The sequence below is a fragment of the Globicephala melas genome, chromosome 6 (genome assembly GCF_963455315.2).
Source record: "Globicephala melas chromosome 6, mGloMel1.2, whole genome shotgun sequence".
In the NCBI taxonomy this organism is placed as follows: Eukaryota; Metazoa; Chordata; class Mammalia; order Artiodactyla; family Delphinidae; genus Globicephala; species Globicephala melas.
The window spans coordinates 24,678,228-24,704,338 of record NC_083319.1 but is presented as its reverse complement, the minus strand read 5'-3'; the positions used below and the strand labels follow the sequence as shown (position 1 = coordinate 24,704,338).

General features: G+C 39.8%; 1 protein-coding gene across 1 annotated transcript in view; it reads left to right on the top strand.

Moving 5' to 3' along the window:
- ELP1 (elongator acetyltransferase complex subunit 1) overlaps positions 1-26,111 on the top strand; it is a 66,230-nt gene that overhangs the window by 28,206 nt on the left and 11,913 nt on the right. Inside the window, exons 17-32 of the mRNA XM_030859089.3 lie at positions 1,057-1,110; positions 1,203-1,308; positions 2,161-2,276; positions 2,646-2,719; positions 3,464-3,542; positions 3,645-3,724; positions 5,289-5,426; positions 5,536-5,621; positions 6,157-6,305; positions 6,881-7,004; positions 7,933-8,030; positions 9,507-9,708; positions 11,799-11,860; positions 23,314-23,376; positions 23,760-23,820; positions 25,586-25,699. Of these exons, the coding sequence (XP_030714949.2) occupies positions 1,057-1,110; positions 1,203-1,308; positions 2,161-2,276; positions 2,646-2,719; positions 3,464-3,542; positions 3,645-3,724; positions 5,289-5,426; positions 5,536-5,621; positions 6,157-6,305; positions 6,881-7,004; positions 7,933-8,030; positions 9,507-9,708; positions 11,799-11,860; positions 23,314-23,376; positions 23,760-23,820; positions 25,586-25,699 (1,606 nt within the window). The remainder of the gene's footprint in view (positions 1-1,056; positions 1,111-1,202; positions 1,309-2,160; positions 2,277-2,645; positions 2,720-3,463; positions 3,543-3,644; positions 3,725-5,288; positions 5,427-5,535; positions 5,622-6,156; positions 6,306-6,880; positions 7,005-7,932; positions 8,031-9,506; positions 9,709-11,798; positions 11,861-23,313; positions 23,377-23,759; positions 23,821-25,585; positions 25,700-26,111) is intronic.

Below are 26,111 nucleotides of genomic sequence, written 5' to 3'. Positions count from 1 at the left end.
TCTCAACAATGAGAAGTTTCCTGAACCTCAGCCTCTAAATCTCTGGAATGGGATTAGGAGATTGCATGTAGTAGTTAGTTGATTCCTTTCCTTGGAAGTATAAATTCAAAAATAGAAAAATGCAATTGGCAGACTTTTATCCCCATTTGTACAAAACATTCAAAGTTAGTTGATAAGTAACTTTTGGGGACAACAGAAATGTAATCTTGAAACTAGGATTCAGTAGGTTATCATTCATCAAATATTAGAATGCCTATAATTGTGGCCGGTGGTAGATACAGTGGTTACAAAACCAAACAGCTGACTAGTTCCTGCCCTTCTGGAATTTTTAATCTATCAATACGGGCATGGCTGTCCCTTCTGATAGGAGAATGAAGTAAATGAGCAGGGTGTAATGGTAGAGAATAGAGAAGTGTTTGAGGCTAGTTAGAGGATGGTAGCTGTGAGGATGGGGAGACCAACTTTTGGTGGTCTGGGAAAGCCTCTAGAAGGTGGTGGTGTATGTGCTGAGATGTGAAGAAAAAGAAAGTTCTATCTCTAAGAAAGGGAGAGTGTTCCAGGGAGGAGGAACTATCCATACTGTGAGCTTAGGAGAGCTCAGCTTCCTCAAGGAACCTAACGGAAGCAATGGCTAGTCCTTAGTGATAGGCCATGGGAAAGAGCGTGGCTTTGCTCATTTAACATAGATTGGAAATTGATGATTTTAATCAGGGAGTAGTGTGATGTGCTTCATGGTTTGAAAGGTTATTCTGGCTGCCCAGTAGAGAGTAGGTTGAAAGGGAGGAGAGTGAAAGTGGCTGTGAGTGGAGGCAGTGAGGGGCCAAAAGGTGATACGTTTGAGACATGCATAGGAGATAGAAACGGCGGGGCTTGCTGATGCACTGGATGGCCTCATAGCACACTTTGCACTGGACCAACCACATCTTAGGCATCTTCAGTCCGCATTACAAGGACCTAGATGTGAAATCATAGGGCAATGGAACCATGTAATAGAAAAGTTTGGTTTAACTAGTTTGGTTAGAATTGTTTGTAATTTCATATTTTATTTCTTTGCAGGAATGTGTCCTCGGTCTGACTGATAGATGTCGCTTTTTCATCAATGACACTGAGGTATCAAGGCTTGTTCTGACATTGAATCTTTTTCAGTCTTGGCCCCAAGTAATATAGCTAACTCTCCCCTTTGCCTCCCTGACCTTTTGTAGGTTGCTTCAAATATCACATCATTTGCAGTATATGATGAGTTTTTATTGTTGACGACTTATTCCCATACCTGCCAGTGTTTTTGCCTGAGAGATGCATCATTGAAAAGTAAGTTTTCAGTGTATAAAATAGAAAATAGTCCCTGTTCTAATATCGTTTGTCCTTTGAAGTCTTGATGACTTAAGATTGTTGCATACTTTGGCTTTTTATCATGAGTCCTAGACTGGAGAAAACTTCTAAAGTTCATTTACTTAGCCCCTAATCTCAACATGATATCTCAGTTGAATCACTCCACATCAGTTAGCAAAGAGAAGGAGGTCCTTCCTTAAGCAGCACATCCTAAGGTAAACAAACAATTTTCAGGAAATTTTTTAATATAACTAATATTTTACTTTGAATTACCATGTAGGCACCAAACTGGCAATATGCTCAATCTTCTTTGTAATCTTCCTTTTCTCACTGTGGCAACCCTCCATTGTATATCTGAAGGACTCCATCTCATGGCTCATAGGAAATCGGCTGCATTTTTTTCTGTGTTCCACGTCCCCCCACCCAGCGTGTTTGTGTGCGCATGCACACAATTTTCTTATGGAAAAAAAGCCCACTTATTTTCTTTGCTTCTATTGATAACTTGGAAACAGGGAATCTTTCACTGATACGATCGTAGCTTTATCAGTACACTAAGACAGAGAGAAGGTGCCCAGTCCTCCCTGTGTTTTCCATATCAGTTGAGACGTTGTGTATGGGCATGTGCATGAGGGCTCTGTGAGAGAGCACAAAATTCTGGTATAAGATTGTTTATCAGAGGGGCTAATGGTCTTGAGGCTGAGTAAGAGAGCAGTGCGGCTTAGTTGTTAATTGCTTCTTTCTACTTTGGATAACATGCAGTTTCAGCTGCAGTTAGTGGAGAGTGGCTTGTCCTGACAGTGATTCTTAAGGCTTAGCCTACGGTGTCTTTAGCATTACAGGCAGGTCTGAGCAGCAGCCATGTGTCTAATGGGGAATCTCTGCGGAAGGTGGAGAGGGGTTCACGCATTGTCACTGTTGTGCCCCAGGACACAAAGCTTATATTACAGGTAAGCTGATTTTTCAGGCTATGTTTCTGATAGTCATTTGACAGTAAATAGCAAACAGAATTCTTGTGGATTATATTTTAAGCTGTTTTATCATTTGTGTTAATTTATTATAAGCCTTTCCTTGCTATGTTCTCTGTTAGCTTTATACAAAGGAGTGTTAATACAGGCTCTGCCCAGTAAGGCTAAGAGGGAGACTTCTTTTAAAAGTCAAAATAAGTTTTGAGCACAACTAAATTTTGCCAAAGCTATGCTCATTTTACAGTGTTGTGTTAGTTCTCTAAGAAGAGTTAGGTAAAGTTGTATATCCTGGGTATTTAATTTTTTTCTATTTAGTTAAAAAAGTTATCGATTTGATTTATTTATTTTAAGATGCCAAGGGGAAACTTAGAAGTTGTTCATCATCGAGCCCTGGTTTTAGCTCAAATTCGGAAGTGGTTGGACAAGTAAGTACCATGTATATGATTAGTTAGCTTATTGTTATGACTTACGTGTGAAGACAGCAAGTATTCCATTAAGATTTTTAAAACTTAAAAGTCTTCAAATCTTTCATTACATATATCTTCAATCAGATTCTCAGAGGCTCTCTTTTCTTCACACTTTGATTCTTATATCGTATGGTGTAATAAACATTCCTAGCAGAAGGAATCATGAGGCTCAGTGTACGAAACAGGGCTTCCTAGCCTAAGGGGAACGATATAGGCTTTAGATGGCCTGTGAACCCAGGGAATTTTTGTACCATCCTGTGTCTGTGTGTATTTGTCTGGGCAGAAGGCCTAAGGCTTTCAGCAGACTTATAAAAAGGCCTATGACCCAAAAATGCCTGAGCCACTGTCGTGAAGGAAATGATCCATTATCTGAATCTCTGAATTTGGGGGAAACTTTATATTGGAAAATGTTTACTAACATTTTGTTAAAAAAGAAAGTAGCTCTAAGTTCCGTAATGATTTTGTGTGCGTGTGTGTGGATATAGTCCTCAACCAGCCATGATGACTAAATCACACCTTTTAGGAAGGTAAATGAATCTGGTACCTGATTTTTTTCATTCTATGATTTCAGAGTAGAAATCCAGTAGTAGTTGGGCTATAGTCTTAATTTTAACTGGTTTATATCATTATGAAAATATGCTGAGTCCAGGGAGCTTACTTTTTGTGAAATGCCCTCTCTGTTCATTTTCTGTCTCTTCACAGACTAATGTTTAAAGAAGCATTTGAATGCATGAGAAAACTGAGAATTAATCTCAATCTGATTCATGATCATAACCCTAAGGTAACATTCTAAATCTGATATTTATCATAGCTTACCTTAGACTTGAACTAAGATGATCTGAACTAAAATGTTTTGTCCTTTTTTTATTTTTTTCTTGGGTAGGTGTTTCTTGAAAATGTGGAAACCTTCATAAGACAGATAGATTCTGTAAATCATATTAATCTGTTTTTCACAGAATTGAAGTAAGTATTTTGAATAATTCATGAGTATCGCATGCATAATTTTCTCTCTTCTGGTTAAGGAAATCAGACAGATAAATAGAGGAGAAAAATTACTTTTCAATATATTTTTTTTAATCTCTAACTCTTAGATGCCGCATGTACTGGATTTTCAGTCTTTTCCCTTTTTAAAACTAAGACTTTAAAAGATGTCATTTAGAATTATTATTTGACTTTAATTTTAGGTGTACATAAAAAACTATTAATTGAAATAAATGGTGTCTTCCTCTGCAGTGACTTTTTTCTAACTTTCTATTTTTTTTATTTTTTCTAACTTTTTAATGAAAAATTTTAAACATGTAGAAAAGTTGAGAAAATTGTCCAGTGAGCATCCTGTACCAGCACCTAGATTCTACAGTTCCTGTATTTGCCTTATCACTATTTCCCATCTGTCCATCCACCATTCATTTTTTTTTCCTAATGCACTTTTAAAAAAAATTAATTTATTTTTGGCTGCATTGGGTCTTCGTTGCTGCGTGCAGGCTTTCTCTAGTTGTGGTGAGCAGGGGCTACTCTTTGTTGTGGTGTGCAGGCTTCTCATTGCGGTGGCTTTTCTTGTTGCAGAGCACAGGCTCTAGGCACACAGGCTTCAGTAGTTGCAGCATGTGGGCTCAGTAGTTGTGGCTCACGGGCTAGAGAGCACAGGCTCAGTAGTTGTGGCGCACAGGCTTAGTTGCTCCGTGGCATGTGGGATCTTCCCAGACCAGGGCTCGAACCTGTGTCCCCTGCATTAGCAGGCGGACTTTTAACCACTGCGCCACCAGGGAAGTCCCCACCCTTCATCTTTACTTTAGACAAATTTCGAGGTAATTATAGGCATCAGTCCACTTTACCTGTCAGTACCTCACCTTGCATAACATTAACTAGAGCATATTCTTTGTGTACGGGGTCCCCCTGCATGTCAAATTTATATATAATGAAATGCACAGATTATAAGTGTACCATTCACTGAGTTTTGACAAAGGTATACTTCCATGTAATCTTGACCCCTATCAAGATAGAGGACATTTCTTTCATCTCAGAAGGTTCCCCCAAATCCCTTCTCATTTGTTCTTTGTCCCCACCCTCTTGGCAACTGCTTTTTTGAGTTTTTCGCTGTAGATCAGTTTTGCCTGTTCAAGAACTTTATATAAATGAATCATATAGTATACTATCTTGAGATTCATCCATGTTTTTGCATGTATCACTAGTTTATTCTTTTTTATTGCTGAGTAGTATGCCGTAGTGTAAACATACTGCAGTTTATTTCTTCATTCTCCTGTGGGTGGACACCTGGACTGTACCCAGTTTGGGGCTCTATGAATGTAACATCTGTATACATTAACATACAAGTCTTCTGTGGACATGTTTCCATTTTCTCAGCAAGTTTTTCCATTTTTCACCATATATGAATATTTTTAGAATTAAACTGTCTTCCAAAAGCCATTTTTTATTTATTACCTCATCGGCACTCCAACATATATGTTAGTAGTTTGATAGCTGGGACATATGTTCAGTTAGTGACCTTGTAATACACGCTTGTTTGCAGGGAAGAAGATGTTACAAAAACCATGTACCCTCCACCAGTTACCAGCACTGTCCAGCTGTCCAGCGATCCTGATGGGAAAAAAGTAGACCTTATCTGCGATGCTATGAGAGCAGCCATGGAGAACATAAATCCTCACAAGTACGTGTGCTGTCGTTAGGTGGCATCTTTTGAGTAACAGAAGTGTGTAGTTGTTTCTCTTCAGCTTGCTCACCTTCCTTATTCTGGTGTACTTCACTTATTACTTCAGGTACTGCCTATCAATACTCACCTCTCACGTGAAAAAAACAACCCCAGAACTGGAAATTGTGCTGCAGAAGGTACACGAGCTTCAAGGTAGAGACATGTTGACAGAGTGTGTGTATCGGGGCCTCAACTGACATCGGGTCTTCGGTCTTCTGGAGATCACACTGACCAGGACCAGGGTCACATTACTGATTTGGCGTGTGGCTTTTTCGTCTCCATTTTAAGACCTGGGTCCATTTCTTTGAATGCTGCCCTATAAAGCTTGTACAAGAGTCAGGGCTTCCCTGGTGGCGCAGTGGTTGAGAGTCCGCCTGCCGATGCAGGGGACACGGGTTCGTGCCCCAGTCTGGGAAGATCCCACATGCCGTGGAGGGGCTGGGCCCGTGAGCCATGGCCGCTGAGCCTGCGCGTCTGGAGCCTGTGCTCCGCAACGGGAGAGGCCACAGCAGTGAGAGGCCCGTGCACTGCAAAAAAAAAAAAAAAAAAAGAGTCAAAAGAATATATTCATCTGGTGTCCAGTTCTGCCAGGAAAACGTATTACTTTGTCTTTTTGGTTATGTTGCTAGGTGTGTGGGTTTTTTCCCCAAATGGTTTTGTTCTGTTTTGTTTTCTTACACACTGATAGGAAGTGCTGCACCTGTTCCTGATGCTGTGAATGCTGAAGAGGCCCTGAAGTATTTGCTGCTTCTTGTAGATGTTAATGAATTATATGATCATTCTCTTGGGACCTATAACTTTGATTTGGTCCTCATGGTAGCTGAGAAGTCACAGAAGGTATGTGGAGTTACTGCTTAGACATACTTCTCATTTTTGTTTATGCGAACATGGTAGTATGAAACAGTGCTCCTGAAACTGCAGTGTTTGGTCTGATGTTAAGGCTGTGAGGACAGGCCTCGAGGCAGAACTGTTAGTCTCCAGGACCCATACTTCCAAGCTCATTATCTGTCGCTGTTCTGGGCTTACCAAAGTGTTTTGATTGCTAGGTTGAGCAATTGAAATAAAATTACTGGGTTATTTTTAAGCTTATAGGCATTAAGTGTGAACAAATTCTTCTCTTATAAAGGAAATATAACAAATGATTCATATTCCAGTCCAGTTCTATCATGTAGCTTCTTTTACCAGTGCAAATTGGGAACCTGGACAATATGCCCATATGTTAAGGCATTTTTACCAAAAGTGGTTTTATGTAGTTTGGTTTTATATATAATTAATATATGAATACACTACATATTTTTAAAATGATGTAGCTTTCGTTTCATTGCTATAATTATTATATGTTTATTTTTATAAGTAATATAATCACGAGCAATAAAATTGTCCTTTAAAAAAAATTTTTTTTTAACTTTTAGGATCCCAAAGAATACCTTCCATTTCTAAATACACTTAAGAAAATGGAAACGAATTATCAGCGGTTCACTATAGACAAATATTTGAAACGGTATGAAAAAGCCATTGGCCACCTCAGCAAATGTGGTAAGTGTGAGGGTTAGTATGTTTATTTCTGCTTCAAATATTCTTTGGAACTAGGGAGGGTATAAATTGCAATCAAATGTTAGTTTAGACAGACGGATTTCAATTTCCACACCTGAAAACGTTAACAATTACGTACGCGCACCTTATTTTTATCATATGTTTTGAAAAGCTGAGGGTAAAGCAAATGTCTTTGAATGAACGGGAGGAGCTCCATAGCTAAGAAGATAGAGCAGATGCTTCTGAGTCAAAAGTGATCATCCTCGAAATTCACTTCAGTGTCTTAAAATCAAAATTGGTTGATAATTCACTCTTCTCCTGGTGTTTGCAGACACCTGAAGGAAACCCAGCCTGTCTGAGTGGCCATGCCTACTGGCAGTGCCCTGACACAGTTTTGATTGGCAGTGATATGGAGTCGAAGCAACACGATGCCGGGTGTTGTGCTTCACCCCATCCCTGACCAGTAGTGGAGCCTCACGCTTCAGCAGTTATGACTCTTTCCTAAGGGCTGAGACGGGGACAAGGAAGAGTCACCTGGGGTGCTTGTTAAGCATTCAACTTCTGGCTTCCTTGGAGGATCTGGTTCAGCTGGGCTGGGACGGGACTCAGGCGTGTGTATGGTTAATAAGCTCCCCAGATGGTTCTTACTAAGGAGGCTGAGCAAACACTGGGCTGGATGGTCATTCATCAGGGGTGGTGTAAAATTCCTTTTAAGTAGAACTCTGATTGCAACTGGCGCTTCTCATACCTCAGAATCTGCAGTGGTGCTCATTAAAGCTCACACTCCTGCATTCCCGTTCTCCAGATACTCTAATTATGCGGGTCTTAAAAAGGTCCCTTGTTGATTTTATGTAGGGACCATTGGTAGAAATGAAATCCATTATGCTTCCCAAGTCTCAAGCTTGTGTGTGTATGAATCTTATTCCTGTAGGACCGGAGTACTTCCCAGAATGCTTGAACTTAATAAAAGATAAAAACTTGTATAACGAAGCTCTGAAGTTATATCCACCAAACTCGCAGCAGTACAAGGTGTGTAGCATGTGAAATGAGGCTCTCCTGATTTTGCTTTGTGCTGTAGTTGGAGAAGGATGAGGCTCCTGAGCCCCTGACACTGTCCTTGGTTTCAAGGTTTATCTTCAAACTAATTAGCCTCATCTTGAACTTCTTATCTGGGAGAAAGGCCCTGACCTGTTCCTCTTCTGAAGAACTTGCCCAGGCAAGAAACCTAGGTGTTGTCTCTGGATCCTCCTCGGGAATACCATGGCAGTTTCCATCCTGCCCCTCGTCCAGCCCAAACTCACGATCATCCTGAATAGTGCTGATCTTTCCCATGTATTTCTGCATAAAGTTTGGTTCGCTTGTTTGAACAAACATCTGTTTAGCTTTTCTCATATGCAGTACTTTGCTTATCAGCTACATGTATTATAATTCTTACAACAACATGGTAGGTGTTGTGCACAATTTTCAAATGAGGAACCACCTTGCCTCAGGACCTGGGACGTGAGGTGGCCAACCTGGGATATGGAGCCCGTGCCATCATCACCACCATTTTCAGTTTGTCCACAAATTGTACACGTCTTTCTGTCATCTGGCCCCTGCCTGCTTCTTTAGCATCAGCTGCCTCTGGCAGCCCTCTTCCTCCACTTCCTTTAGCCCTCCTGTCCTTCTAAACTCTCGGGTCTCCTCTGCCAGAAAGCCGTTCCTGGCTGAGGTGCCAAACACTGAGCTCCCAGAGCACCTTGTTCTAAACTTGGGAAGGGCATTTATCAATCTGCTATCTACTGATTTTTTGCCCCACCAGGCTGTGGGTTTCCTTAAGGGCAGGGACCCCGTATTATGTCCCTCTGATTCCCTGCCTCATACTGAGCCTGGGGAATACAGAATTTGGCCAAAGCCTGCCTCTTTGCTCTCATTTGCCTTATCTGTTCGTCCCCTGTGCCCTCTGTGCTTCAGTCATACCAGCCTTTTTGTTATTCTTTCCTGTGCCTTCCATACCCATTCCTGCCCAATGGCCATGGTGCTTTGTGTGCTCTTGGCGTGGAATACTGTCCCGTAACTCTTCACATGGCTTCTAATCCTCACAGCCCTCTGAAACAGCACTTCCATCGCTCTATCCCTTTACCACTATCTGCCATTATGCTGTCGACCACAGTGTGTTTATAAGTCCGTACTCTTTCACCACAAGAGCAGGAACTTGGGAGTGGTTCTTGTTACTGCTTATTTTTTCTGTTTGTTTGTTTCTGCTTTGTTTGGCTTTATTTTTTGCTTTGCTCTGTTACTCCCGCTGCCCTGAACAGCACTCAGTAATTATTTGTTGGATGAATACATGGCACATCCTCAGTAAGGTTCTGAGTGGAAGAAAAATTGAATTCACTGGTCATCCACAGGGTTTTTCTAAGTCATTCCAGGGAGTTTCAAGTATAATGACAGAGGCAGCCTACCTTGGAGATTTAAAAAAACAGTTATCACCTGTCCTCACCAACCCTTTGTCTCCTCCTGTCCCAGGACATCAGCATTGCTTACGGGGAACACCTGCTGCAGGAGCACCTCTGTGAGCCAGCAGGGCTCGTGTTTGCCCGTGCTGGTGCCCACGAGAAAGCTCTCAGCGCCTTTCTGGCTTGTGGCAGTTGGCAGCAAGCTCTCTGTGTGGCAGCCCAGCTTCACTTGACCAAAGACCAGCTGGCTGGCCTGGGCAGAACTCTGGCAGGTAAACACGCCATTAGGTTCTCCCAGATAACTTCTCTAATGGCTTTGTGTCTCTGTGGTTTTGTTTGGCAGTTTTGCAGACATGTGTCAGGTGGGAGCACACCTTGGTGCACTGTCATGTGCATGGGTAAAGGTTAATTTGGAGTGGCTTATTAGGTAGAGTAAAAGTTTAACTGCTACGAGAGCTCCCCAAATACAATGGCACAATAAAGAAAGCAGTTTACTTGTCTCTCTCATGGCACTGACAAGTCCTCCCATGGTGTGGATCTGCCATCTCTTAGGCAGAGAGTTGAAGGTGGATTTTCTCCACATCTGTATTCCAGTCCTCAGGAAGGGGAAAAGCTAGAATCGTGAGAGAACACTCAAAGTTGGAAATGATCTAGCTAACACTTTTCTCTACCTCATTCACCAAACTCACACTTTACAGGACACCGGGTACAGTGTAGCTGGGTAGCAATGTGCCCTGCGAGAATGTAAAGATGAATTTCTAGGTGGGACTGTTCAAATATAGCCAATAGATCATTGGAAACCATAATAGCAATTTTCAGAAATGAAGCCAAATGTATAAGCAATGTGAAAGCAAAGGCAGTTTAGCTGTGTCAGGATCTAGGGATTGCCTGAACTGGAGGTGAGGTTATTCCAGTCTGATTTCTTAGAGTGGAGTGGCATTCCCAGAGTGCCTGGGAGAAGTGACGGGTGCGGCTCTGGCCCTCTCAGCCATGCTTGAAGTGAGTGAGTGGCTGGTATATTTTCCCCCCACCTTTTCAAGAGTCTTGTAAATATTGTTATGATATCCCCATAAAAAGCAGTCCTGAAAAAAAATCCAAACTACATCCTGTTAAATGTACATATATATTCTCTTGAGTAATTTCACATTGTTTTTTTTTCCTTTGGGATTATAAAAATGTGTGAGATTATCACTTTTCTGTTTCTGGCATTTTCTGGTTATTGTATCTGTGGACTCTTCTATAAGCCCTTTCAATTTCCAAGCTGAACTCTTTTTACAGGTACCAAGAAGTCCTTATTTGAGTCTTATTAACTCTTCATTCTGGCTCCGTTGATACTTCTGCTCTAGAAACTTGTTATTTGTAGTTTAAATATTCTAGTTCTGTTCTTGGTGTCTGTTATCTTCTCTTACATTCTTTTCAACTCTTAGCTTGCTGTGTGTCATGCCTTATAATGGAGTGCACCTAGTTCTCCCAGATGCTTAGCAGAAAAAGGTGGAGAAGACAGTGCTCAAAGATTTTTGAGAAATGTTACAGGGTGGAGTCACTTCATGTGTACATTTAACTTAGTTTACACAAGTCACCAAAAGGAAGAAAAGATAGCTATTGAAACAGTGGAGATGACTCTTCCTGGTTTTGACAGTGATAATATGCCCTGGAGTTAGCATGAAATGGGAGACGTGACTCTGCCAGGCCCTTAGTTAACTCTGGGTTCTGTGTGCCTCTCATAGTGTAATTATCTCAACTGGGCTGAGAATGAGTCTCAGATCTGAAGATACTGCAAGACCCCTGACATAAGCCAACTACCCCCATCTAGTGCGCAACCAAAGAAACAGCAGCCTCTTCCTATTAGAGGAAGAAATGGATTAGTGCGAGACGCTAGGTCAGTTTCCCACGTGTGCCTTTGTATTTTTCATGACTGATTTTGACTATATGTGATTTTCACATCCCATGCTAAATTTTGATTGTAACTGCCATTTAAGATAGGACCCCATGGTATTCCTGCCTCTCTCTCTCATAGAAATTCATAAAGTATATAGTTTGATACACAATAAAGACATATTAATGAAGCATTTCAGCAAAAGAATGCTTAACTCTACCTTACCCAGTGCTTCACAAACGTACTTGACCTGAGAATGGTTTCTTGGTCCTGCCTTTTATGATCCTTCGAGCAGTCTGGGAGAACACTTTTGAAAATGCTATTTTAAAGCAGTTCACTTTGAATGTATACTCTGTAGAGCTCAATCTCCAATTTGTAGGGGACCATTTTGATTTAAATAGTACCACCTGAAACCGTTTCAACTTGAGTTTTGGGAATACCGTTCTTAGTAAGCCGACTGTGCTCAGATGCTTACTGTCTTTGCAGGAAAGCTAGCTGAGCAGAGGAAGCACGGCGACGCAGCCACAGTTTTGGAACAGTACGCCCAGGTAAACTCAGTGCCTCCCATCCACACCCCTCCCCCACCCCCAATCAACAAGCAAGTACCTTAGTGATCATGAAAATTAAAGGAACTGTGGGTATTTAGGAAATCCAGAGATAGTATTTCCCCTGAGGGTCTCCCATCTTGCTGGCTTGACTTGGTAATCTAAATTCAGTATATCTCTAAGTAGTTACACTTGCTGTGAGGTAGAATGCCAAAGAACACTACTATAATATGCACTAGTGGCTTGACCTTGGTAGAAAGTATAAATTAAATCTGAAGGGAGTTATACCTTTTATATTAACTTTACCAAAGTAGCAACAATGAGAAAAGACCGTTCTCAACCAAAGGGATGGAGCGTTACACCCTTTTTCGGCTTTCACTCCCGTTCTTTCTGTTGGAAATGTCTCTTTTACCTCGGGCAGCTTGATGGGTTCCAATTTCCCACCAGATTATAAGGATAAGTACCTACACCAGCTTTTGATAGAATTCTAGGACTTATTATGAAAATAATAAAGCCTATGTGCTGTCACAGACTTAACAGGACACAGGTACACAATTAATACCAGGGATTCCTGCCTCTAGGGTTTTGGCGTTTGATGAGAAAGTGTTTGTTACAGTTGTCACTAGTGGGCACATCTGCATAACAAAATTGTGCTTTTAAAATACTTCATTGTCTTTCATGTAATACGAGTCAGTGAAACAAGGTAACTAAAATGTGATATCATTAGATCCTGGAAAGAAAATATGTTGGGTGATTGAGCTGAAAACATGAAGATATATCCCACCTAAGATGGTTAACTAAATGGATAAGATGCCTGCTTTTGATTTCTAACATTTCTTTTTGACTCTTTCTTAGAATTTCCAACTCTCTGCTTACATGACCCATCTGTTCTTGACGTTGTTTTTTCCATTAGAGGTGTTATCATATTTATTGTACTGATCTTAAGTTCCCAGCCTCACAATCTCAACATCCCTGCCCTATCAGAGTCGTGTTCTGATGCTTGCTTTGACTCTTCAAACTGTGTTTTAATCCCTTTTGTATGCCTTGTAATTTTCTGTCAGAAGCCTAATGTGTGTGATATACTGGGTTAAAGCAAATCTGATAAATAGGTCTTTAATGATATGGTGATGAGGCTGGGGGTTGGGTAGGAGAAGTGTTCTGTAGTCCTGTGATTAGCTGGCAGTCTTGAAGTGAGCATGTACCTCATCTGTGAACTTCACCAGTTATTCTCAGTTTTTTTTCACTTCTTAGGTAGGATAGGAAGGTTAGAGGGGGCTGCAGCTGGGTATTTCCCTGCCTCCACATTGGTTAGGCCCTGGTGAAACCCACTTCGATTAGGCTTTGCCAAAACCACTCGAGTGCAGGTCTTGTCAGTATTTTCAAATGTCTGCTTTTCCCTTCCCCGTGCTAGAAGTACGTAGACACTGTGAGAAGTTCTGGTAGGGCTCTTGGAGGTAAAAACTCACAAAAGTGTAGGAATCTCTGTAAGTATGGACCCCCATAGAGTTTTTAACTCTTGGCCTTGTCTACAGTGAGTGCTATTAGCTGGAGAAATTCAGTCTTTCACCCTAAGTGTGATGTTTGCTAGCTTTTTTGGGAGTTTAATAGGTGTGAGAAACTGGGAGGGCCAAATCTTGTTGGCCACCTGTTTTGTACATAAAGTTTTATTGGAACATAGCCCCACCATTTGTTTACCCATTGTCTGTGGCTGCTTTTGCACTTAAAACCACAGAGTTGAAGAGTTGTGACAGAGACAGTCTGGATGAAAGTCCCAGAAAGCCTAAAATATTAACTATCTTTTTACAGAAAAAATCTGCCAATCCTAGCCCACTTGTGTTGAGGAAATTCCCTTTTATTTCTGGTTCTGAGAGTTTTTATCATGAACGGGTATTGAAGTTTGCTGATTGCCTCTTAAACTAAGATGTTTTCTGTTTTGTTTTTAGACCAGTGATAGGGTGAATTGTATTGACTTTTTTTTTAATTGAAGGGTAATAGTTTATTTACAATGTTGTGTTAATTTCTGCTACACAGCAAAGTGATTCGGCTGTACATATATATACATTTGTTTTTATATATTATTTTCCATTATGGTTTATCATAGGATACTGAATATATACTTCTCTGTGCTATACAGTAGGACCTTGTTGTTTATCCATTCCATATATAATAGCTTACATCTGCTCACCCCATGCCTCCCCGCCCCCTTCCCCCTTGGAAACAAGTCTGTTCTCTATGAGTGTGAGTCTGTTTCTGTCTCGTACATAGGTTCTTTTGTGTCATATTTTAGACTCCACATATAAGTGACATCATGTGGTATTTGTCTTTCTGACTTTCTTCACTTAGTATGATAATCTCTTGTTGCTGCAAATACCATTGTTCTTTTATATGGCTGAGTAGTATTCCATTGTATATATGTACCACATCTTCTTTATCCATTCATCAGTTGATGGACATTAAGACTGTTTCCATGTCCTGGCTATTGTGAATAGTGCTGCTATGAACACAGGGGTACATGTATCTTTTTGGATTAGTTTTGTCTGGATATATGCCCAGGAGTGGGATTGCTGACTCATATGGTAATTCTATTTTTAGTTTTCTGAGGCACCTCCATACTGTTTTCCATAGCAGCTGCACCAACTTACATTCCCACCAGTGGTGCAGGAGGGTTCCCTTTCCTCCACATCCTCTCCAACATTTGTTATTTTATAGAGTTTTAATGATGGCCATTCTGACCTGTGTGAGGTGGTACCTCATTGTCGTTTTGATTTGCGTTTCTCTAATAATGAATGATGTTGAGCATCTTTCCATGTGCCTATTGGCCATCCGTATGTATTCTTTAGAGAAATGTCTATTTATGTTTTCTGCCCATCTTTTGATTGGGTTGTTTGTTTTTTTGTTGTTGAGTTATATGAGCTGTTTGTATATTTTGGAAATTAAGCCCTTGTGCATCACATCATTTGCAAATATTTTCTGCCATTCCATAGGTTGTTTTTTCGTTTTGTTTATGGTTTCCTTTGCTGTGCAAAAGCTTCTAAGTTTGACAAGGTCCCATTTGTTTATTTTTGTTTTTATTTCCATTGCCTTGGAAGACTGTCCTAAGAAAACATTGGTACAATTTATGTCAGAGAATGTTTTGCCTGTGATCTCTTCTAGGAGTTTTATTATGTCATGTCTTATGTTTAAGTCTTTAAACAATTTTGAGGTTATTTTGTGTAGTGTGTGCTTCAACTTCATCAGTTTACATGTGGCTGTCCAACTTTTCCAACAGCACTTACTAAAGAGACTGTCTTTTTCACATTATATATTTTTGACTTTTTTATCGAAGATTAATTGACAGTAGTTGTGTGTATTTATTTCTGGGCTATCTATTCTGTTCCATTGATCCATTTGTCTGTTTTTGTGCCAATACCATGCTGGTTTGATTTCTGTAGCTCTGTAGTATGTCTGAAGTCTGGGAAGGTTATGCTTCCTGCTTTCTTCTTTTTCCTCAGGATTGCTTTGGCAATTCTGGGTCTTTTGTGGTTCCATACAAATTTTACAATTATTTGTTCTAGTTCTGTGAAAGATGTCATGGGTCATTTGATAGGGATTGCATTGAATCTGTAGATTGCTTTCAGTAGTATGGCCATTTTAACAATATTAATTCTTTGAATCCAAGAGCATAGGATTTCTTTCCATATCTTTGAGTCATCTTCAATTATCTTTCTTAATGTTTTATAGCTTTTAGCATATAAGTCTTTCACCTCCTTGGTCAGGTTTATTCCGAAGTATTTTATTTGGGGGGCTGTGATTTTGAAAGGTATTGTTTTTTTACATTCCCTTTCTGATATTTCATTGTTAGTGTAAAGAAATGTAGCTGATTTCTGTATGTTAATCTTGTATCCTGCTACCTTGCTGAATTTGTTTATCAGTTCTAGTAGTTTTTCTGGGGTGTATTTACGGTTTTCTATGTATAGGATCATGTTATCTGCATATAATGACAATTTTACCTCTTCCCTTCCGATTTGGATACCTTTTATTTCTTTTTGTCTGATTGCTGTGGTTAGGCCTTTCAATACTATGGTGAATAGAAGTGGTGTGAGTGGGCATCCTTGTCTAGTTCCAGATTTTAGCAGGAAGCCTTTCAGCTTTTCACCATTGAGTATTATATTGCTTGTGGGTTTGTCATAAATAGCTTTATTATGTTGAGATATGTTCCCTCTATACCCACTTTGGAAAGGGGTTTTAACATAAATGGATGTTGAATTTTGTCAAATGCTTTTCTGCATCTATTGGTTTTTGTCTTGCCTTTTGTTGATGTGGTGTATCACATTAATTGACTTGCGTACGTTGAACCATCCATGGGAACTTGGGATGAATCTCACTTGGTCGTGGTGTGTGATCTTTTTTATGTGTTGTTGGATTCAGTTTGCTAACACTTTGTTGAGAATTTCTGCCTCTGTATTCATCAAAGATATTGGCCTGAAATTTTCTTTTTTGGTGGTGTCTTTGTCCAGTTTTGGTATCAGGATGATGGCAGCTTCATAGAATGTCTTTGAGAGTGTTCCCCACTCTTCAGTTTTTTGGAGGAGTTTGAGAAGGATAGGTATAAGTTCTTCTTTTTATGTTTGGTAGAATTCACCTGTGAAGCCATCTGGTCCTGGACTTTTGTTTGTAGGGAGTTTTTTTAATTACAGACTATTTCACCTCTAGTGATTGGTTTTTCAAATTATCTGTTTCTTCTTGATTCAATTTTGGTGGGTTCTATGTTTCTAGAAACTTGTCCATTTCTTCTAGGTTGTCAATTTGTTGGCATATAGTTGTTCATAGTATTCCCTTATGGTTTTTTGTATTTGTGCAGTATCAGTTGTCATGTCTCCTTTTTCATTTCTTATTTTGTTTATTTGGGTTCTCTCTCTCTTCTTCTTGGTGAGTCTTGCCAGAGGCTTGTCAATCTTGTTTACCCTTTAAAAGAACAAGCTCTTTGTTTTATTGATTTTTTTTCTGTTGTTTTTTAAATCTTTATTTTATTTCCTCCCTGATTTTTATTAATTCCTTCCTTCTACTGACTTCATGTAATTCATGAATTACTTCATGCATTATTTTTATTCATGAATTACCTCATGAATTACTTTTTATAATTCTTTTATTTGTTCTTCTTTTTGTAATTGTTTTAAGTGGTTGATTAGGTTGTTTATTTGAGATTTTTCTTGTTTTTTGAACAAGGCCTGTATCACTATGAACTTCCCTCTAAGAAATGGTTTTGCTGCATCCCATAGATTTTGTATGGTTGTGTTTTCATTGTCATTTGTTTCAAGGTATTTTTTAATTTCCTCTTTGATTTCATCATTGACCTGTTGGTTTTTTAGTAGCATGTTGTCTAGTCTTCATGTAGTCATTTTTTTCCTCATTTCTTTTCCTGTGGTTGATTTCTAGTTTCATGGCATTGTGGTCAGAAAAGATCCTTGAGATAACGTCTATACTCTGAAATTTGTTGAGGCTTGTTTTGTGCCCTAGTATGTTGTCAATCCTAGAGAATGTTTAATGTGCACTTGAAAAGAATGTGTATTATGGGTTTTTTGGGATGTAATGCCCTGAAAATATCAATTAAGTCTAACTGTTCTATTGTATCATTCAGGATCTCTGTTGCCTTATTGATTTTCTGTCTAGAAGATCTGTCCATTGATGTGAGTGGGGTGTTAAAGTCTCCTACTATTATTGTATTCCTGTCAGTTTCTCCCTTTATGTCTGTTAGTATTTGTTTTGTGTATTTGGATGCTCCTATATTAGGTGAATATATGTTGACGAGTGTAAAATCCTCTTCTTGTGTTGATCCTTTTATTATATAGTGTCCGTCTTTATCCTTTATGGACTTTGTTTTAAAGTCTATTTTGTCTGATATGAGTGTTGTGACTCCCACTTTTCTTGTCATTTCCGTTTGCATGAAATATCTTTTTCTGTCCCCTCACTTTCAATCTCTGTGTGTTCATTGCCCTGAAGTGGGTCTCTTGCAGGCAGGTATTGTAGGCTCATTTTTTTAATTCAGTTTGCCACTCTGTGTCTTTTGATTTGAGCATTTAGTCCATTGACATTTAAGGTAATTATTGATAGATATGTATTAATTGCCTTTTTAACCTTGTTTTCCTGTTGATTTTATATTTTTTCTTTGTCCCTTTTTCTTTTTATCTTTTGTGGTTCGATGATTTTCTTTTGTGTTATACTTAGGTTCTTTTTGGTTTTTTTAATCTATTGTATGTCTTTGATTTGTGGTTACCCTGTTTTTCCACTATGTTAACCCCATCCTGTATCTGCTTGCCTTAGACTGCTAGTCATATAGGCTCAAACACATTCTAGGAAATGAAAAAAAAATCTACATTTTCTTACTCTCCTCCCCCACACTTTATGATTTTGATGTCCTCTTTTACATCTTCATGTTCATCCTTTTGCTGTTTATTGTGGTTATCACTTTCACAGAAATTAAAAAATTTTTTTTTAATCTCTGTACTGGCTTATTTAGGTGATTTGCTTTCCAATTGTGATTTTCTCTTTCTTATATATTCTTCTTTTCTATTTAGAGAAGACCTTTCAGTATTTCCTTTAGGATAGGTTTAGTATTGCTGTATTCTTCTAGTTTCTGCTTGTCTGAGAAATTCTTTATCTTTCCTTCTATTCTAAATGATAATCTTGCTGGGTAGAGTATCATAGGTTGCAGACTTTTCCCTTTCAGGACTTTGAATATATCTTGCCCCTCCCTTCTGGCCTTGCAACGTTTCTGTAGAGAAATCAGCTGATAGCCTTATGGGGGTCCCCTTGTAATTAACTCTTTGTTTTTCTCTTGCTGCTTTTAGAATCCTCTCTTTATCTTTAAATTTTGCTGTTTGTATTATGTCTTGGTGTAGGTCTATTTGGGCTTACCTTGTTTGGGACCCTCTGTGTTTCCTATACCTGGATATGTTTCCTTCTTTATGTTTGGGAAGTTTTCAGCCATAATTTCTTCAAATACATTTTCAATCCCCATTGGCATGCTTTATATTATCCCATAGGTCTCTTATATTGCTTTCATTTTCTTTTTTTTTTTAATTTGCCTTTCTGTCTGCTGTCCTGATTGGGTGATTTCCATTATTCTGTTGCTATCTTCCAGGTCACTTATTTGTTCTTGTGCATTACTTATTCTGCTGTTCATTGCTTTTAGTTCAGTTGTCATCTCAGCAAATGATTTCTCTAATTTTTCTTGGTTATACTTTATAGTTTCTAGTTCCTTTTTTTTTTTTTTACAGTACTCTGCATTTCTGTCAGTAGCCTTCCTTAATTCTTTCAGTATTTTCATTATCTCCTTTTTGAAATTGGTGTCTATTTGACTGAAGAGGTCTGTTTATTTGTTCTTTCAGGGGAATTCTCTTGGTCTTTTAACTGTGAGTGGTTCCTCTGCTTCTTCATTTTACTTATATTTCTCTTATTCTGTGAGTTTAGGAGAAACAGCTACTCGTCTTGGAGGGCTATTTATATGTGGGTCTGTCCCTGTGTATCTTGTGTGGGTTTAATATTTTTGGTGCGAGGGCTGTTTTTATTATTTATTTATTTATTTGGCTGCATCAGGTCTTAGTTGTGGCACGTGGGATCTTTGTTGCAGCATGTGGGATCTTTCATTGCGGCGCATGGGCTCCTCTTTAGTTGCGCAGGGGCTTCTCTCTAGTTGTGGCATGCGGGCTACAGAGCATGCAGGCTTAGTTGTCCCGTGGCATGTGGGATCTTAGTTCCCCAACCAGGGATCGAACCTACATCCCCTGCATTGGAAGCAGATTCTTAACCACTAGACCACCAGTAAAGTCCCATGAGGGCTGTTTTTTTTTTACCTGTAGCCTCTTTCCTCAGCATGTGCTGGCCATCATCCCCTTGACAGGGGGTGTGCAGATATGGGAGCTAGTGCCTGGTCTTGGGGTTCTCGGTGGCACTGGCAGATCACGTGCACCCCTAGAGCATGCAAAGGGAGTAGAGGCAGCTCACGACCAATCCTGGAGTCCAGAAGGGTGGTGGTGGCAGCTGGTGATTACTCCTAAAGCCCAAAGGGCAGTCGCTGCTCGTGACCGCTCCTGGAGCTCGTGTAGGCGGTGTTCTGCTGCCTGAGAGCTCCTGCAGGGAAAAAGGCTGTAGTGGCAGGTCCTGCCCCTCCCCTCACGCACCGCCCACACAATGGCACCTGGCCTCTAAAGCAGCCTAGCTTTCCTCCGCGTGCACTCCCAGGTGTGGTTGCACCAGACTCCAGCCCCTTCAGGCTGTCTGCGTGCAGCCCACTCCAGTTGTCTACCTGGGTCTCATCTCTGAAGCCCAAGTTTACACACCCAGCTCCCGCCCATACCAGAGGACATGTGTCTTAGGCTGGGGAGTGCAGGGCGGTGGCACTGTCTGTCTCTCCATTCTACTGCTGCAAACCAGTTGCTGCATTCTCCTCCCAGGCTCCAAAGCTCCCCCTCTGTCCCAGCTAATCTCCCCACTGGTGAGGGGACTTCCCAGGGTACAGGAACCTTTCCTCTTTCACAGATCCCTCCCAAGGGCCCAGGTCCTGTCCCGATTCCTCTCTCTTTTTTTTTTCTTTTGTCCTACCCAGTTACAGGGAGATTTTCTTGCTCATTCAGAGTTCTGAGGTCCTCTGCCAGCGTTTGGTAGATATTCTGTGAGAATTGTTCCACATGTATGTGTATTTCTGATATATTTGTGGGAGGGGGTGAGCTTCATGTCCTACTACTCCACCATCTTGATCACTCATCTGCACTGACTTTTGAATGTTAAACCAATCTTGCATCCCTGAGTTAAACCCAACTTGGTCATAATGTATGACCTATATTGGTGGATTCGAAAGTTTACTTGAGGCTTTTTTGCTTGTTCACAAGGAATATTGGTTTATAGTTTCCTTGTTATGTCCAGAATATGTAAAGAACTCTTACAACTCAAGAACAAAAGGACAAACAACTCATTTTGTTTGAAATGGCCAAAAGACTTGAATAGATATTTCTCCAAAGAAGATATACAGATGGCCATTAACCACATGAAGAGATGTTGAACATCGTTGTTCATTAAGGAAATGTAAATCAAAACCACAGTGGGCTATCACTTCATACCCACTAGAATCATTTTAATCAAAAGAATGAAAAATAAGTGTTGTCAAAGATGTGGAGAAATAGGAACCCTTGTATATTGCTAGTGGGAAGGTAAAATGGTGCAGCTGCTATGGAAAAGAGTTTGGTGGTTCCTTAAAAAGTTAAGCATAGCATTACCATATGATTCAGCAGTTCCACCCCTAAATATATACTCGAGAAATGGAAACATACGTCCACAAAGAAACTTGTATACAAATGTTTATATTTTTAGAGCATTATAATAGCCAAAAGGTGGAAACAACCCAAATGTCCATCAATGACAGATGAACAGATGAATAAATTGTGATATGTGCATACATGCACAGATACACACACACAGGAATATTATTCAGTCATAAAAAAGAATGAAAAATTGATGCATGCTACAACTTAGATGAAACTTGAAAACATTATGCTGAGTGAAATAACTCACATAAAAGGACAAATATTGTATCATTCTACTTACATGAAGTAACTAGAGTAGTCAAATTCATCTGGACAGAAAGTATAATGATGGTTGCTAGAGTCTGGGGGTAGGGGAACATGGGAATTTACTGTTTAATGGATATAGAATTTCAGTTTTGCAAGATAAAGTTTTGGAGACTGATGGTGGTGGTGATCGTTTCACAACAGTGTGAATTTGCTTAATGCCACCGAACTATACAGTAAATGGTTAAAAGGGTAAATTTTATATTAAATTTTACTACAATCAAAAAAAATAAGGGGAAAGAAAGGAACAAAGAACCAGTAGATGGTACAACTTGGATGAATCTTAAAAACATATGCTAAGTGAAATAAGTCAGACACAAAAAGTCACCTATTGTGTGGTTCCTTTTTTACAATATATCCAGATTAGGCAAATCCAGAGAGACATAAAGCAGGTTAGAAGTTACCAGGGGATGAGAGGAGTGGGAAATAAGGAGGGATTGGTTAATGGATATGGAGTGTTTTTATGTGATGATAAAAAAATTTTGAAAGGGAGAGCTTGTGGTTACCAACATTGTGATACAGTAAACACCATCGAATTACACACTTTAAAATCATTCAGTGTATGTTATGTGAATTTGATCTCAATAAAACACACTCACACATTGCCAGTCAAGCAAAATACATCCTACCGCGTTCCTCTGGGACACATGGTACAGGCCTGCAAGGATCCTTTGGGCTCTCGGAAGAAAATGTTTAATCAATCTTTTTAATTAAAAATAACCTATTTAAAGTAGTATATATGTATTATAGATTGTTTAAAGTGCTGAAAGCACATACAAGAAAATAAAAACATCTCATTCCTACCACTCAGAGATTGCTATTATTAGCACCTCTTGTTTTCTTTCTAGAGTTTTCTCTCTCCTTTCTGTCTCTTCCCCACCCCCTCTCTCCACACACACACACACACACACACACACACACACACACACACACACACACGTATTTTTAACCAAAATGAAATTATGCTGTTTGTTCTGTTTGTAAATTTGGTGTGTTTGGTTATGATCTTCATCTCTCCATGTTGACACATTTTAATTCATCTAATAATTACAATTTAAGTTCCCTCAATATTCCAAAATTGTTTACAGTAGATCGATCCAAATTAGATTCCAGTCTAGGGACAGGTATTGCATTTTGTTATGTCCTTTAAATCCCTTTTATCTAATGTATACACCTTTTTATCTAATGTATACACCTTTTTATAACAGAGATTACTTGAAGAAACTCAGCCAGTTGCCTCATATATTTCATCTTTTAAAAACGTGTTTTGTTTTATATGCTTTTTAAGTACATTAACTAATTATGTATTGGGGTACATGATCAAAAGTGTTTAGTGATAAGGGTACAAGCATCACAAATGGTTAAAGACTGTAGGGTATGCAGGTGTTTATTACACTCATCAGTTTTTTGTAAGTTTGAAGTTCAAAATAAAAAAATAAACATTAAAAAAGAAAAAATGGTTTAGAAGATTACTATTCTAGTCTACCATTTTTCCAGAGTGTGCACTTGTCAATTCAGGAGTCCACCTAAACCTCTGGAATCAGATTTGGAGGCGCAGCGGGGGAAATGGGCATTTCTAACAGTCTTTCTCGTGGTTTTGATGCTCAGGGATGTAGAGAGGTGATGCTTACCTTGTGCTTTGTGATCATTTCCAGAATTGACACCCCTCCTTTGTCTCTTGCATCAATATTTATCGAGCATGTACTCTAGGCCAGTCCCACCAACTGGGACTGTGAGTGATAGGCTGGAAAGGCAGAGGGAGGCAGCTCTGTGGGCAGTTTTGCAGTTTATTATGGTGGCATCTAACACACTTGCTCCATTAGCCTGTTACCTTCCTTGATGTTCCCCTGTCAGGATTATGAAGAAGCTGTGCTCTTGCTGTTAGAAGGAGCTGCCTGGGAAGAAGCTCTGAGACTGGTAAGAGGACTTCAAAACTCCTCCCTGCATGAAGTGCTAAGCGGAGCAAGAGCCTGCACGGGGGAGACAGTGTCAGCCGCAGTCCCTTGTCTTCGGAGCTACTGAAATTTGTTAGAAATAGTTCAGGTTCCTGGTCTAAGGATAAGCAGTGCTTCTTAAACCATTTAAAAAGTTTATTCTTGATGTTTGGAATTAATCCTCTAAATATGAAATATTACTAATTTTTACTGAAATGAATTGAGTTTTCATTGGCTACCTTATAGGAGGCCTACTCCTCTGGAAAATATCCTGTCACCTCTGAAAGTGATCCATTTCCAAGTATCTTAACTTTCCAGTGATTTGAAGTTTTCCTGCCTAAAATTGTTGTATTTTTTTTTTTTTAGGTACATAAATATAACAGACCAGATATTATAGAAACCAACGTAAAGCCTTCCATTTTAGAAGGTGAGGGTTACATTTAGATAGAATTCCTGATTTGGAAGTATAGAACTGCTGGGAGAGAGGGAGACGGGAGAGTACTGCCTGTGCTATTACATCCTTTAATCATGTCAGTGATGAAAGGACTCATTATATCGAGTCAATCAGAGTTCTCCAGTGGGTGTGAAATTTACTTCTGAACATGGTTTTTAAATACGGTATGTTGCTAAATAGTAGCACATAACTTATTTGAATGTTAAAAACCTGTGATAAGATACAATTAAGAATCTTTGGGAATAGTTGGTAAACTCAAATATGAACTGTATATTAGATAATATTGTATCAAATGGTTAATTTCCTGCATTTAATAATTGTATTGTGGTTATATAGATGATATCCTGATTCTTAAGAGAGAGATGCTGAAGTATTTAAGAGGGAAGAATCATATCTGCAACTTCCTCTCAGAGGGTTCCACAAAAATGTGTGTGTTTAGAAACAGAGGAAGCCAAAAATATGGCAAAATGTTAATAATTGATAAATCTAAGTGAAGGGTATATGTATGTACATTGAATTACTGCAACCTTTAAGTAGGTTTGAAACTTTTTCAAAATAAAAATTTTTTAAAAATAAGAAGGGACTTCCCTGGTGGTCCAGTGGTTTAGACTCTGCACTTCCACTGCAGGGGCCTCAGGTTTGACCCCTGGTCGGGGAACTAAGATCCTGCATGCAGTGTGGCGCGGCCCAGAAAATAATAATAAAAAGAAGAACCTTTGCAGATGGTTCCTCAATAACAGATGAGTGTTATCAGTTCTAGAATACTCTGGTGTTCGCTATATCCCTTGCAAAGTGTAAAAGAAGGACATCAGTTGGACTTATAAAAGTCTTTGGGAGTAGAGGTTGATTTTAAGCTCTGCACAGTCTACCCTGTAAGTAATGTCTGGCCTTTCTGACATTAACATGTATTTATATTCTTACCCTGCCTGCTCTCTACTACCCTGTCCTACTCAAAACTGGGAGGGTTCTTTGTGTATCATTCACTTTAGGTACTCCTAACTGGATACTGGAAGCATCCTTCCTGGCCCTATAACAATCCATCTAGCCCACTCTTGGATTTTTCTCCACTAATTAGAACCTAGAAAAAGTGCTTCTTAAACATATAAGTATTGGGTATTTGTAGATGAAAAACTACAAAGACCTAATACTTATATGTTTAAGAAGCATTTCAGAGACTTTCCTCCTATTTTTGTTAGCAGCTTCCTGTGCACTCCTTTTATTTACTAGTCTTCTCTTGGGTTACATACCAAGTCTTTTGTTCAGGTGATTTTGTAAGTTTAGTGGTAGAGAGTATTCTTGGATGATGTTTTGTTTTGTTTTGTTTTTGCTGTACTCGGGCCTCTCACTGTTGTGGCCTCTCCCGTTGTGGAGCACAGGCTCTGGACGTGCAGGCTCAGCAGCCATGGCTCAGAGGCCCAGCCGCTCCACGGCATGTGCGATCTTCCCGGACCAGGGCATGAACCCGTGTCCCCTGCATCGGCAGGCGGACTCTCAACCACTGCGCCACCAGGGATGCCCTCTAGGATGATGTTGATGAACTTTAAGATCTGGAATCTCAATCTCTAGTTCTTTCTCCTATAGCAATGTTGGTTACTTCTCATTAAAGAAAAAATTCTTGCTTGAAAAACCTGGTAACTTCTTTTCTTTGTTAAGCTCCAACTCCCTCACTAACCACTCCCACTCTAGTTTTATCTCTTTGTTTAAACGTGCTCAAATTATTTTCCATCTGCACCCTTAGCCCAGAAAAATTATATGGCGTTTCTGGACTCTCAGACAGCCACCTTCAGTCGCCATAAAGCACGTCTATTGGTGGTACGAGAGCTCAAGGAGCAAGCACAGCAGGTGCATCTGGGTGAGTGCCCACCTGAAGACACCAATGCTTGGGGGGGGGGGGCCAGCATTGCGCTTTGTCTCAGCACGCAGTGTGATTACTGTGCCAAGTGGAAGTCCGAGGCCTCTGAGGGTCTGTGAGGGTCTTTGTTGTGGGTACTGGTGAGAGCTTGGGGGCAGGACCAGGCACCAATGGGCAGAGGTCTGCCAAACGTTCTCTCCACACCCCGACCAGAGCAGCAGACTACTGTATTTACACAGTGATCTCCTCATTTCCAGAAGTTCCTTTGCTTTTAAAAAAAAAAAAAAAAAAAAAAGACTTGCCTGGTGGTCCAGTGGTTAAGACTCTGCACTCCCAATGCAGGGTGCCCCGGTTCGATCCCGGGTCAGGGAACTAGATCCCACATGCCACAACGAAGATCTTGCACATGGCC